Source organism: Geotrypetes seraphini, chromosome 1, assembly GCF_902459505.1.
Source record: "Geotrypetes seraphini chromosome 1, aGeoSer1.1, whole genome shotgun sequence".
NCBI classification, from domain to species: domain Eukaryota; kingdom Metazoa; phylum Chordata; class Amphibia; order Gymnophiona; family Dermophiidae; genus Geotrypetes; species Geotrypetes seraphini.
In genome coordinates, this window is record NC_047084.1 from 196,540,770 (window position 1) to 196,556,482 (window position 15,713).

The 15,713-nt window shown below is 41.3% G+C and overlaps 1 protein-coding gene across 6 annotated transcripts in view; it reads left to right on the plus strand.

The window, feature by feature from the left end:
- The window catches only part of SNX25 (sorting nexin 25), a 421,363-nt gene that overhangs the window by 202,571 nt on the left and 203,079 nt on the right, over positions 1-15,713 (plus strand). For all 6 annotated transcript variants that reach the window (XM_033943506.1, XM_033943498.1, XM_033943491.1 and 3 more), the window contains exons 7-8: positions 6,606-6,796; positions 12,145-12,276. In XM_033943506.1, the coding sequence (XP_033799397.1) occupies positions 6,606-6,796; positions 12,145-12,276 (323 nt within the window). The remainder of the gene's footprint in view (positions 1-6,605; positions 6,797-12,144; positions 12,277-15,713) is intronic.

Below are 15,713 nucleotides of genomic sequence, written 5' to 3' on the forward strand. Positions count from 1 at the left end.
GTAGCAGTTGATATCTGTTCCTCAGGGCGATTTGTGGTGTCGATGTAGAGCTGTCCTGTGTGAGAGAAAAAGAGACAGAGTTAGGTCCTCTGCGTTTTCCTGTGGAGGAAGTCACCAGCTGCCAGGAGTCAGCGTCCCCAACCACTTCCTGCATTCCAGCGGTTTGTCTCAAGGTGGCCGTTTTGGACGCTTTGGGTGTTCCCAGGGTGGTCTTGTCAGGTTCCTGTTCAGCGATCTGAGACAGCTCCTGGATGACTCCATCGATGAAGGTCTCGTCTTCTCGGATGCTCCTTAGACGCTGAACCTCCTCTCTCAGGCTCTTCAGCTCCATCAAAAGGCTTTCGTCCAGTTGATCCATTACTTCTGTCTGCGTTGAGACTGTAGACCTCTTTGAGGGGATGGCCTCGGTCTGTACAGAGACCTCTGCCCTCCGTCCTGGTTCCCCTTCCATCTGTACTCGGACCATAGCCATCCCCTTTTACAACTCATTTTATTTATAAGATCTCTATACTGTCCCTTCCCTGTTATTACTTCAACTAGTATTTTAGCCCGTTACATTAACGGGTACTAGAATATAAGTCTATCTTTCTTTCTGTGTCTCTCTCCCTCCCACTGTTTTTCTTTTTGTCTGTCTCTCTCCCTGGCCCCCTTTGTCTGTCTGTCTTTCTGTGTCTCTCTGCCCCTGTGCCTTTCTTCTTTTCTTTCTGTCTGTCTTCCTCTCGCTGTCTGGCTTTCTTTCTATCCATCTGTCTCTCTCCCCCCCACACTTCCCTGTGCAGCAGCCACAGCAGCATTCCCTCCCTCTGTGCAGTAGCATTCCCTCCCCGCCACTACTTCCCTGTACAGCAGCATTTAAATCCCCACCTTCCCTGTGCAGCAGCCACAGCAGCACCAGCATTCCCTCCTACCCCACACCACTTCCCTGTACAGCAGCAGCGTTTCCCTTACCCCCCTTTCCAATCCCTCGGTCTTGACTGCTCCCTTAGTCCCTTGCCGCCCCCACCCTTCCCTTCCCATGGTCCGACCATCTGCATTTATAAAGCTGTGGTAGAGGTTTTTACTGTGGCCAGCGAGATAAATGCTCTGACTTTCATAGAATTCCAGTAGGAAACTTCAATTGCAGCTTTGTAGAAGGAGCCCTAAAGTAATAAACTTGCACATATAAAAGAACTTCAAATAAGAGACGTACCAATTATTGAACCTTTTTGACCTAGAAAGATTATTTTCCTCAGTTTACCACAATGCCCAGTTGAATCCTTGTGTACAGTAAAACCCTGGCCTAATATCCCGGTGCCTAGCATTAGGATGCCTACTGACACCCAAGTTGAGTTAGGTGCCACTAGGTGTGATTATATAAATGACACCTTCATTCGATTGACTTAGTAGGTTCCATTTTCAATGGTGTCTTCTACTTTGGGCACCATCTTATAGAATCAGGGCCTTTTACTCTTTGCTGGAGAAATTGTGGACACAGTCAGTTGTGCATACCACAATAGTCCTTTCCAGTGTTTTAAGAATTCTGGAAGGAAATAAAGATTAAATAGATTAACTCTACAGAGCTTTCTTTGAATTCAGTTGTATATTTACTGAGACATAAATTTACTCTTTGAAAGATAAATTAATCACACAATTGTTGGTGACTTCTAGAATTTTCCATCAAGCAAGGCACATCAAGTGGGTGAAACCCTCAGTTCAGTGTGCAGTGGCTAAGAAAGCAAATAGAATGTTAGGAATTATCAGGAAAGGAATGGAAAACAAAGATGAAAATGTTATAATGCCCTTATCGCTCTATGGTATGGCTGCAACTTGAATACTGTGTGCAGTTCTGGTAACTGTATCTTAAAAAAGATATAGCGGAATTAGAAAAGGTACAGAGAAGGGCGACAAAAATGATAAAAGGGATGGGACGATTTCCCTTTGAGGAAAGGCTAAAGTGGCTAGGGCTTTTTAGCTTGGAGAAGAGATGACTCAGGGGTGATATGATAGAGGTCTATAAAATAATGAGTGGAGTGGAAAGGGTAGATGTGAATCGCTTGTTCACTCTTTCCAAAAATATTGGGACTAGGGGGCATGCGATGAAGCTACTTAGTAGATCTAAAACCAGAGAAAATATTTCTTTACACATCATGTAATTAAATTCTGGAATTCATTGCCGGAGAATGTGGTGAAATCAGTTAGTAGGATTTTTTTTAAAAGCTTGGATAATTTCCTAAAAAAGAAATCCATAGGCCATTATTGAGATGATGTTCCTAGAATAAGCAGCATAAAATGTGTTTTACTACTTGGGATCTAGCTAGGTACTTGGGAACAGAATACTGGGCTTGATGGACCTTCGGTCTGCCCCAGTATGGCAATTCTTATGTTATTACAATACTAGTCTTGAAGCCCGTTACATTAACGGGTGCTAGAATATATGTCTGTCTGTCTTTCTTTCTGTCTCTCTCCCTCCCACTGTCTCTCTCTCTCTCTCCCTGGCCCCCTTTCTCTGTCTTTCTGTCCCTCTCCCTGCCCCTGTGTCTTTCTTCATTTCTTTCTGTCTCCCTCCCTCCTGCTGTCTGTAATTTTTTCCCTGCATTTCCTTGTGCAGCAGCAACAGCATTTCGCTCCCCCCCGCTTCCCTGTGCAGCAGCAGTATTTCCCTTCCCCTCCAGGTCCCTGTGCAGCAGTAGCAGCATTTTCCCCCACCCTCCTTCCCTCTTCTTACCACGATGTGACCTGCTTCTTTTGGCCCCTCCCCCTTCCCTTCCCGGGGTCTATCCTGCTCCAAGGGCTCCCCTTCCCTTATTGCGTTCCTCTCAGGCAGGCCCAGCTTCTCCCTGCATGTTACCTTTTTTTTCATTCTGTTGGCCTCCCTCGCATGGCTGCCTCATTGAGCAGCTCGCAGCTGGAGACTTTTTTGTCGGCACTTCACTGCCCGCCCTGCGGTCTGGCCTGCTCCGGGCGAATTTTGTTTTTGTTTAAAAGTGTCACGGTGGCTCCTCTCGATCCCCGCCAGCATCAGAAGCCTTCAAAATTACGGCCCCACACCGCCTCCCTGCTCGCGCAGACCTCCATCAACGAAAAACGGCACTACCATGTGGAGTATATTTTTAAATTTTAAAGTCGCTGCGGCTCCTCTCATGAGCCGCACCTGCATCGGAGAAGGCTTCCGACACAGGCAGCGATCGTGAGAGGAGCCGCCGCATCAACTTTAAAAAATATACTTCACATGGTAGTGCCGTTTTTCCATTTCCGGCTGTGCCCTTGCTTTCTCCCTAGCTCCCAGTGCCCTACCGGTCTGTACACCGCGATCTGGAGAGCAGGGAGTCCAACGCTGGCGGCTGGAAAGCAGTGCGGCTGGGCAGCAGTAAGGCTGGGGACTCGCGCATGCGCACTCCTGCATGGACATACAGATCAGGGAAAACAGAAGCACGGCAGTTGAGTGCGCATGCGCGGCTAGCGTTTTATTATTTTAGATAGTCTCTTGTTTTTCCATGCATTTCTCCATCCTCCTGTGTACCTAAAGCCTTCTTGATGACAGCAGAGAACCAACCAGATGATAACCAAACTTCCCAAGAAAGTAAAGAAAAAGAGGAATTTTTTAAATTATTTTTTTACTAGCTGAAAGTAGAGTAGAAGATTGAAGGGAAAGGGGAAAGTGTTAGATTCTAAGCTTAAAGCAAAATCAGGGATATACAATTCAGGATTACTTAGCTAATCTAATCAAATCTTTGATTTTTTTATACTGATTCATCCCAACAGAAGGGCTCGACTCGGTTAACAAAATATTAATAAAATTATACAGGAGATTAGAGCAGAAACTATGGCCCAAATTTTGTAACCGGCGCTTAATGTTAGGCATCTATTTCGGAGGTGCCCATCTAGATAGGTGCCTATCTAAATCGAGTAACAAGCTCAATTAAGCTTTTTAATCAGCAATAATCGAAATGTAGGTGCCTATCAAGAAAGAGCGATTCTGCAAAAAGGTGCCTTTAAAAATTTAGGTGGCCTTCAAAAAAATAGGCGCTATCAATGTTAGGTGTGGGCATGGCTACATATTAGGCGCCTTGTTGCAAAGCTGCTGCTCTTAAGTGTGCTTAAGCACTCAGGCACCTAACTTTTAATTGTGCCTAGAGCTGGCCTATTTCTTGGGCGCCGCTCAGCGTGATTAATTAAACAGCACCCAATTTTACTTGAATCGCACTGAACAGTGCCTAAGTAGGCATCTAACTTTTGGGTGCTTCTTATAGAATTTGCCCTTATATCTTTTAGGCCAGAATTTTATCTTTTATGATTGATTATTAGAAAAAGAAGGATCATTAGTAAATTTCTGAAATAAATATGTCTTCTGTACTTTACGAAAAGTGGATAGATGAGAGAGAACTCTAATTATAGAAGAAAGGTCATTCCAAACTTTTATAAATAAAAAAAAGAATGATTGACAAAAATTGGCCATAGTTTTTATTCCTTTAACAGTGGGAAAGCCAAGTTTATATTTCTGAGAGCTCCTAGAATTAGAGATTTCTTGTGAATTAAATGAGACAGGAACCAAAGGAGAAAAAAATATCAAGTCTGATTTTGAAAATTACAGTTGCACATTTAAATTGGATCCTCCAGTAAATAGGAAACCAGTGAAGGGATCTCAATAAAGGTGTGACATAATCATATTTATGTTTACAGTATATCAGTTTAGCCGCTGTATTCTGGATAAGTTGTAGCCTCCTCAAATTACATTTACTTAAGCTTAAAGCGAATTTCCATAGTCCAACAGATATGGCCTGAATCAAATCTGCAAAATGTTGCTAAAAAAAAGATGACATACTCTTCTAAGCTTCTTTAAACTAAAAAAGTAGTTTTTACTAACATGATTAATTTGACTAGATAATAAAAGTGAAGAATCCAGAATAAAACCCCAAATTCTAGATGAAAAATCCATTTTCAGTGAGTCACCAGAGGCTAACAAAATTGAGCTAGGCAACTGCTCAATTTTTGACCCAAACCATAATAATTTTGTCTTAGTAATATTTAATTTCATACACACTGAAAATGCCCAATCTTGGATTCTTAAGATGCAGGAATTAATGTCTGATTTCGAACTATTCAGAGAAGGATCGACTTCCAACAAAATAAAAATATCTGCATTGTTATTTGCAGTGCTATAAGCGCATTTGTTCAAACCAAGCCTTTGTCTCAGGAAATGACAGCTGAGATTGATCACACAGTTGAACATGGTGCCTAAAAGGGCATTCCTGATTGGCCACTACCACCGGACTGTGCATTGGGTCTCATCAATTGATGCAGAACCTGCATGACAGTCCAAGGACACTTGATTGATGGGGAGCAGGTAAAAAAGGTGCCGGTACATTGTACCAGCGTGTAATGTCCCAATAAGAGCCATGAACAACCCTAAATAGTTCAGGGGCTTTCCAACATAGAGCAGAGGAAATTATTTGAATCATTTTGAGATGAGAATATAACTAATTTGTTAACAAATTATACGAGGACACACAACATACTGTATAATATGTTCATATAATGAGTCAAACTGTGTGATCGTGGCACTAAGGTACCCCCCTCTTCAAACCCAGCATGAACCCAAAAAAGAAAGCGAAAAAGCCTCAGACTAATGTAGCAGTATAGGACCAAAAGGTACAAATCAAAACTGCTTTTGATACTTTCACTGGCAAAAACTTCCTCACAGAACAGCTCAGGTTTAGAAAAGGGCAAAGTCACCCGGAGGCACGTTCAAGGACTCAGCTGACAAAAGACGACTTGAGCTCCAACGCTGTCACGTTTTCTCCAATCTTTCCAACAAGCGACCTTGTTTCACCAATGTTTGGCTCATCAGGGAAACAAACAATACAGCCTTGAAAAGTGCAGCCACGCTGAGACCAGCCCCAGAACAAAGGAAACAGACAAGAGCACTTAAAGCCCTCCCTCCAACACAGACCTCACTTCGGTCTGAGTCAACCAATCAGCACTCAACTCAGTGAAATTATCAAAAATAGTTTTGATTTGTGCCATTTGGTTCTATACTGCTACATTAGTCTGAGTACTTTTCTCCCTCTTTTTGGGTGCCTGCTGGGTTTGAAGAGTGGGGTACCTCGGTGCCACGATCACACAACATTTTGACTCATTATATGAGAATATAACTGAAATCCCAAATCACCCACAAATGTCTTAATCTCTAGCAGTCCTGTCACTTCTACTGTCTTTAAAACCTCAGGGTTCTCACATATTATAGTTTATTATTTATATTCCGCCTTTGTACAAGGTGAATCGCAAAAATACATACATAATAAAATGGAAAGACCAACAACATTCAAAACTGGTTACAGAGCAATCATTAACAAAGGCTCATCATAGAAGAACGCCTTAGAGGAAGATAGTCTTTATAGCTATAGTAACTTGGTCTTCAGGATATTCAAAGCCATCTTATTATTCACAAAGCAAGAGGTTTGTAAGCAGAAATTATCTAAGCATATAACTTTATTTTCCTTTATTCTTCATTATCCAGAGCTGCAGACCCCTAACTAATCTGCAGGAAACCTTTCTTTCTTCACACACTGGAGCCCTGCTGTTTTCTCTGTTTCTGGATGCTTCTTACCCTGTGTTGTCTGTTGCAGATACAAAAGGCAAGGAATCTGCTGCAATGAAGGCTGACCTCCTGAGAGCCCGTAACATGAAAAGATACATCAATCAACTGACAGTAGCCAAGAAGCAGTGTGAGAAACGGATAAGGCTTTTAGGAGGCCCTACCTATGATCCACAGGAGGACTGTGCCTCAGATGAGGCAGATAGCCCTCAAAGCCAAAAGGTAAGGTTTTAAATAGTCAGTAAACAAGGCTAGGAGCATAGGATGCAAATTTGTAAACCATGGGGTTACCTCAGAAATGGGCCGTGACATGGCAAATGAGGTTTAACGTGGATAAGTGTAAGGTGATGCATGTCGGTAACAAAAATCTTATGCACGAATACAGGATGTCCGGTGCAGTACTTGGAGAGACACCTCCAGGAAAGAGACTTGGGAGTACTGGTCGACAAGTCAATGAAGCCGTCTGCGCAATGTGCGGCAGCGGCGAAAAGGGTGAACTAAATGCTAGGAATGATTAAGAAGGGGATCACAAACGGATCAGAGAAGGTTATCATGCCGTGGTACGCCCCCACCTGGAATACTGCGTCCAGCACTGGTCGCTGTACATGAAGAAGGACATGGTACAACTCGAGAGGGTCCAGAAAAAAGCGACTAAAATGGTTAAGGACTGGAGGAGTTGCTGTACAGTGAGAGATTAGAGAATCTGAGCCTCTTCTCCCTTGAAAAGAGGGTACATGATCGAAACATTCAAGATAATGAAGGGAATAGACTTAGTAGATAAATACAGGTTGTTCACCCTCTCCAAGGTAGAGAGAACGAGAGGGCACTCTCTAAAGTTAAAATGGGACAGATTCCGTACAAACGTAAGGAAGTTCTTCACCCAGAAAGTGGTAGAAAACTGGAATGCTCTTCCGGAGGCTGTTATAGGGGAAAACACCATCCAGGGATTCAAGACAAAGTTAGACAAGTTCCTGCTGAACCAGAACATACACAGGTATGGCTAGATTCAGGGCACTGGTCTTTGACCTAAGGGCTTCTGCGTGAGCGGATTGCTGGGCATGATGGACCACTGGTCTGACCCAGCAGTGGCAATTCTTATGTTCTTAAATGTTTCTATCATATCTCCAACAATTAGAAACATTTAATTTCCTTTTGTTCAGGTCTTATTCCAGGGTTGTTCTTCCTCTCATTAAATCTCGCTCCATTTCATTTGAAGGTCTTTCAAGTTAGTTTAAAATTTTCCTATAACATCATTTTAAATGCATGTATTCACTTTATGATCTCTGCTTTGTTTGCTTCATTTTTCTATTCTACCAATGAAAATATGTATACATTAATAGCATTTTTTCAGTTGCCAAAGCATTGCTTTAAAATGTATAAAAAGCATAATGTAAGAGTTTAGTCAAGCTATTGACAGGTTTGGGTGTGTCAAACTTGGAGATGTCATCATTTTTAAAAGCACCAGTGAAAAAAAATGTTATAATTTCATATGGAAAATCAACAATTAGCTTTAAATTTTGTGTAATATGTTATTTACCCACCTGGAATTTATAGAACATTATACAAAAATATATAAATTACTGAAATATGTTTAAATGCTCTAATGATAATTTAGAAAAAGAGAACCTGAGTAGGGGGGTAAATACTTTTTCATGTTACTAAAAAATCAAAAATACAACAGTATGATGCAACAGCCACATTTTTAAAATAACAAAATTTCACATAGTCCTTTTGTAAATACAGACTAATGAAAAAGATTTCCACAGTTCTAGACCTGATGGATTTTTTCTTCGGTGACAGATTAAAATTTCTTGGCAGGAGGTAGACTGACTTTCAGTTGGTCTCCATATGCAAACTACAGTTTATTTTTTTTTAAATTCTTTATTCAGTTTTAACTCTTGCAACAAGTGTACAATATTCAATCAGATAATTTGTACAAATCACTTGACATTCTAACATTTATTGTCAAATGCATATAAAAAAGACCCTTCCCCCACCCATCCCATTCATCAGGAATAAACCCATTAAATCACATAACATACCTCCCCATCCCCACATTAAATATAGTCCTTTGTAATAAAAAGGTGTCCAAGGTGTCTAATCATTAGAATATGCAATCAATGGCCCCCAAATCTTTTTGAAACTATTATAATTTCCTTGCTGTATAGCAAGCACTCTCTCCATTTTATAAATATGACAAACTGAATTCCACCAAAAGGTATAATTAAGTTTAGTATAGTCCTTCCAATTTCCAGTAATATGTTGAATGGCAACCCCCGTCAGTATTAACAAAAGTTTATTGTTATTTGCTGAAATTTGACTCTTGAATCTCATAGACGTTCCAAATAAAATAGTATCATAGGACAGGGCAACGTGATTTTCTAACATTGAATTAATTTGGGACCAAATTAACTTCCAAAAGGCATTGACAAAGGGACAGAAAAAAAATAATTGATCTAGAGTTCCAGCATCTAAATTACAATGCCAGCATCTATTAGACCTAGAGCTATCCAACTTTTGTAAACGAACTGGGATCCAAAAAGCTCTATGCAACAAAAAGAACCAAGTTTGTCTCATAAATGCTGACCTTGTACTTTTTAATCTCCAAGACCAAAGTCGTGGCCATTGAGAAATTTGGTACTTGATCTTAGTGCTCCAAATATCTGTAAGACCAGGTTTTTTGTTTTTTTTTTAATTCAAATATCCACACAACAATTTATACCACTGCGTGGCTTGGTGACCCAAAAAATCTACCTGAAAGCATAGGAATTCCAAACTATACTGAGTATTAAGATCTTTCCATTCAAGGAACCCCTCCTGAATAGCCTGCTTCAGCTGCAACTACTTAAAGCTTTGTGATTTATTTAATCCAAATTTATGTTGCAGCTGTGAAAAACTAAGCAGTGAACTATTAGAAACGACATCAGTTTAAATATTCCAGATCACCAATGGCTTTCACTAAGCTGCATTAGTGTGTGCTTAATGTGGCTTAAAATTATGTACTATGGGATACGATCACATGTCCTGAGGTAATCTACATGCTAAAAAATTTTTTAAATTTTTGGAAAGGTGTTGTGTCAGTGCGCATTTTTGTGCTAATCAGCACAGCTACATTACCACACACTAACTGGTTAGTGCAGGACGACCACTTGAGCCTGTTCCACCTACAAAATGGGTGTCAGTACTATAAGTGCTTACAGTAATTTTATTAGCAATTGCAAAGGAACATACATTTAAAAAAAAAAACCCCAGTAAATTTTTTTTAATAGTTGTGCATTGACAAAAAAAGGGAAATTGGCCATTTTACTGCTGTGGTAAAAATGGCCTTAACATGCAGGAAAAATCTATGTAAGAGTGGGCTAAGGCCATGTTATACTAGAGCTTAGTAAAAGGACCCCAAAGTGTCTTGAAAATAAACAACAAAAGTTTAAATACAACTTTCACCCTAATTGGTAACCAGTATAAATCAATTAAGCAAGGAGTGGTTCTATACCTTGTAGATGCCCCAGAAATTATTTTCATCACATTGGGCTCCTTTTACTAAGCTGCGATAGCGTTTTTAGCACACGCAGAATTGCCGCGTGCGCTAAACCTGTGCTACCCGGCTAGAACTAACATCAGCGTCTAGCGCGCGTGGCAATTTAGCACGTGCTAAAACCGCTATCGCAGCTTAGTAAAAGGAGCCCATTGTGTAAAACTTGCAATCTTAGGAGTTAGTAATCTGCATGTCCAACAAATGATATTAAAATAACCTATTGCAAAATATTTAAAGGAGAATTTAAAGAAATTTTTGTTTTCTTTAACTAATTTTGACTAGGGCTGCACATTTAACACATTTTAACGTGATTAACATGTTAACATATTAACTCGTGTTAAAAATTTTAATGCATTAATCACATCAAGCCCCTTACCTGTACTTCTCTTCATTTCACCATTTCCTCCTTCCGGCATCTCTTTCCTTTTTCCATCTTCCCTGAACGCACATGCTCCTGCTTGACCTTAACCTTGAAACTGACCTCTCCTTGCCAACCCTCACTTGCTTTCACAGTCTATAGTGCCAAATACTCACTGCTTCTCTAAAGCTGCAAACTCTCCCTCTTCAATGTCCTGCCTGTAGGAAACATGAAGTTCTGTTCTGAGGAGGTGGGGTCTAGGGAGGCAGAGCTTGTGGCAATAGAGAATCAGTGTGTATTCAGTGAGTCAGATTGTAAATGCAAACTGGGGGTGCTGGCAAGGAGAGGGAGATGAAGATGCTACAAATGTGTGTGTGTATGCGTGGGAGGGAGGGAGGGTGGTGGCAGCAGCAGAAGACTACAATGACAAGCAGGGAAGGTTGGGGAGATTCAGATACTTGAGTGCAGGGGGAGGGGAGAGGAGAGGCAGAAAAAGATCTGAGACCCGCAGGAGAGATCACGACTGTGGGGGTGGGAAGTAGAATGAAAGATGCCAGAATACAGGCAAAAGGAAGGGAAGAGATGGTGCCCTTGGAGGGTAGGGGTGTCTGTAGAGGGAAGAGGAGAGGAAGAGGTGCTGATAAAGGGAGGGGAGAAAGGAGATGTGTTCATGGAGGGGAAGGAAGAAGAGATGAAATAGTGCCCATAGAGGGAAAAGAAGATAGGAGACAATGCCCTTAGAGTAAAAAGGAGATGAGATGGTGTCCATGCAGAGGTGGGAGGAGAAGACATGAGATGGAGAGGAGATGAGTTGGAAAGGATAAGATGTGCCTATGAAGGAGTAGGAAAAGGAGACAAAATGGTGCCTAGGAAGGGGAAAAGAAGAAAGGCGATTGTACCCATTTAAAGGAGGGTGTGCTCATAGAATAAAGAGAGATGAGATTGTGCCCTTGGAGAGGAGGGGAAGAGATTAGATGGAAACTAGACAGATTTCAGGTGGACGAAAGCTGAACTTGAAAGATGGATATAGGGCAGAAAATGAAGAAGAAAGGAGGAAAGAAAAGAAATAATGAATGGACAAGATGCCATGGAGACAAGAAGCAGAACAGAAGCAAGAAACAAGTGATAAGAAAAATAAAATCACCCAGACAACAAAAGTAGGAGAAATTGATTTTATTTTCAGTTTAGTAATTGAAATACAGTATGTCAGTTTTGAGAATTTATATCTGCTATTTATATTTTGTACTTTATAGGAGGAAATGTGAGGGGGACACTTAATGCAATTAAAAATTTTAATCACGATTAATCTTACATTTCAAAAATTTAATCAATGTACAGTCCTAATTTTGATTTTTCAATCATAGAATAGATGAGAGAATTCAATTATTCCTTTTCACCAGTCCCTACTAAAGTAGAATTTTGGGACTTGAAAATACCTTTAAATTAGTTTAGTGAGCACCGCAAGAATGGAGAAAACATGAGATGATGCCAAATAAATAAATTAGTTTTCAAAATTCATGGACTCTTGTTTCTCTCATTCTGTCTTTGTGTGTGGTGGTTTGCTAGAAAAAAAATTTAGATTACTGATGCAATGTGAGATATTCAGCTTTTTGCAATGACAGCAAAATGAAATACCCATTTACAGGTTTTTACCTGTAGTGTTTATTCTTTTTGTAGATTCTTCAGTTTGAGGATATCATGGCTAATCCATACTTTCGAGAATACTTTAAGTTTTACATGGAGCGGATGGACAAAAGAGCTTTGATTAGCTTCTGGGAGTCTGTGGAACTTTTGAAGAATGCTAACAAGGTAGGGATCACCACCAAAAATAAGTCAAAGTAGTACTACTTTGAAAGATTGGATGAGGGATATGGGGAAGCAAAAATGGGTGTTGTTTTCTATATGGGAATTTGCATAGACAGTAAGACAGGTTGTTGCTTATCTTCCTTCCTCTGCCTTTTATCACCTCACCAGCCCCAGCATCCTTCCTTGTGACTTATAAACCTAAAACTTAAAAGTACCCATTTCTACTGGTCATTCCCTCCCCATAGTCCCCCACCCTATCTACCTAATCATGGCCAAGACTGAACTCCTCATCTTTCCTCCTAAACCTTCTCCCTCTTCATTAATAAGTTATTTTCTCTCTAATCTAACTACATTCCCTTCAATTATTGATTTTTATATGAACCAAGTCGAGCTTCTTTTGGGGTGCTGACACAGTATATAAATCCAAGGTTTAGATTAGATTAGATTCCTCTGTTCTCTATTTTGGTGGATAATGCTCTCATCCTCCCTGTCATGGCTCACAACCTTGGGGTCCATCTTTGACTTTGCATATCCAACAAACAGCCAAATCCTGCCACTTCTTTCTCTACAACCTTGCTAAAATCAGGCCTTTCCTCTCTGAACACGCTGCCAAGACCCTCATCCACGCTCTTGTCACCTCTCACCTAGACTACTGCAATTTGCTTCTCACTGTACTTTCGCAAAGTCATCTCTCTCCCCTTCAATCTGTGTAGAATTTTGCTGTAGATCTTGTATTCTGCCAGAGTTATTATGCTCACATTACCCCTCTCCTCAAGTTGCTTCACTGGCTCCACATACAGTTCAAACTCCTCTTAGTGACTTACAAATGTGTTCACTCTGTAGCTCCTCAGTATCTCTCCTCTCTTTTCTTTCCCTACAATCCGGCGTGAGAACTCTTTTGAGCAAGTCTCTCTTGGTGGTACTCTTCTCCTCTACGGTCAACTTCCAACTCCGTCCCTTCTACCTTGCTGCGCTGTATGCCTGGATCAACCTGCCTGGCTCAGTACGTCAGGCTCTGTTTCTGGCATTATTGAAATCCAGACTGAAAGCCCACTTTTATGAAAATGCATTTAGGTCCTAACCAACATGTAAAGCACCCATTTCTATTGGTCATTCCCTCCATAGTCCTCCATCCTATCCTCCTCTTCATTCCCCTTCTAATTCCCAACTTGAGCAGCATATAGATCCACAGTTTTGTCTTGTGTGTCTGACATAATTAGATTATAAGCTCTATTGGGCAGGGACTGTTTAATGTTCAATGCTGTGTGCATCTGGTAGTATTATGTAAATAAGTTGTTGTTAAAATGTGACATACCTCGGTTTTCAACTGCCTATTTATCACTAAATCAACTTTCTGCTTTGCAACAGTACTTGAACTAAGTTGTTGTTCAAATAACAATAATGTTGTCAATTACAGCTTCAAAGAATAGCTATTTAGTATCCATCCAATATTAAGTAACAGTTTCTAACCACATTATGAATAGCCAGCTGCATTGTGAAGATGTTGTTGGACCTTAAGCGAACTCTAAATTTGTCCCTAACTACAGTACTTCAAATTTTAACCATATCTTATTTAGATGGTATAGAACAAATTCAGACTGGCTTGGAGGTAGGCTTCAGAGGATAGTGGTGAACGGCACCCCCTCCGAAATGACGGAGGTAATCAGTGGAGTGCCACAGGACTCGGTCCTGGGCCCGATCCTATTCAACATCTTTATAAGAGACTTGGCAGAAGGGCTGCGAGGTAAAATAACATTATTTGCTGATGACGCCAAACTAAGCAATGTAGTGGGCAAAAGCACAACAGACATAAATTCAATGTCCGACAACATGATACACGACCTACTCCTACTGGAGCGCTGGTCTAGGTCCTGGCAACTCAGCTTCAATGCCAAAAAATGCAAAGTCATGCACCTGGGCAGCCAAAATCCATGCAAGACTTACACCCTTAATGGCGAGATCCTAACAAGAACTGAAGCAGAACGAGACTTAGGGGTGATCGTCAGTGAGAACATGAAGACTGCCAATCAAGTGGAGCAAGCTTCATCCAAGGCAAGGCAAATCATAGGTTGCATACGCAGGAGTTTCGTCAGCTGTAAGCCTGAAGTCATTATGCCATTGCATAGATTCATGGTGAGGCCCCACCTGGAATACTGTGTGCAATTCTGGAGGCCGCATTACTGTAAGGATGTGCTGAGACTGGAGTCGGTCCAGAGAATGGCCACCCGGATGGTCTCGGGACTCAAGGATCTCCCGTACGAGGAACGGCTGGATAAGTTGCAGCTGTACTCACTCAAGAAACGCAGAGAGAGGAGTGACATGATCGAGACATTCAAGTATCTCACGGGCCGCATCGAGGTGGAAGAAGATATCTTCTTTTTCAAGGGTCCTGCGGCAATAAGGGGGCATCCGTGGAAAATCAGGGGCGGGAAACTGCACGGGGACACCAGGAAATTATTTTTCACTGAAAGGGTGGTTGATCGCTTGAATAGTCTTCCACTTCAGGTTATTGAGGCCAGCAGCGTGCCTGATTTTAAGGCCAAATGGGATAGACACGTGGGATCTATTCACAGAGAAAGGTAGGGGAGGGTCATTGGGGTGGGCAGACTAAATGGGCCGTGGCCCTTATCAGCCGTCTATTTCTATGATTCTAGACTTGTGGGGGCTTTTTCTGATTATTTATTTATTTTTTTTACTTTAATCTTATGGACCACCCTACTTTTCACCTTCTCATGCTCATGCCACCTTTTGTGACTCAGCAACTACAGTAATTATGATTACCAATTGGTACTGGTGACAAATTCATAATTATAATAAGTTACTGTACCAGTGCTTGACTCTACTGCGCTGTCCGCACTTCTTGCTTGTCAGTCATAGAGAGCATGAGGTGAACATAAGCATAAGAACATAAGCAAAGTCTCTGCTGGGTCAGACCTGAGGTCCATGGTGCCCAGCAGTCCGCTCACACGGCGGCCCAACAGGTCCAGGACCTGTGCAGTAATCCTCTATACTCCTGTATCCCCTTTTCCAGCAGGAAATTGTCCAATCCTTTCTTAAACCCCAGTACCCTACTCTGCCCTATTATGTCCTCTGGAATCGCTTTCCAGGTGTCCACCACATGTTGAGTAAAGAAGAACTTCCTAGCATTCGTTTTGAATCTGTCCCTTTTCAACTTTTCCGAATGCCCTCTTCTTTTATTTTTCAAAAGTTTGAAGAATCTGTTCCTCTCTGCTCTCTCTATGCCCTTCATGATCTTGTAAGTCTCTATCATATCCCCTCTAAGTCTCCTCTTCACCAGGGAAAAGAGACCGAGTTTCTCCAATCTCAGCGTATGAAAGGTTTTCCTTCCCTTTTATCAGATGTGTCGCTCTCCTCTGAACCTTCTTGAGTAACGCCATATCCTTCTTAAGGTACGGTGACCAATATTGGATGCAGTACTC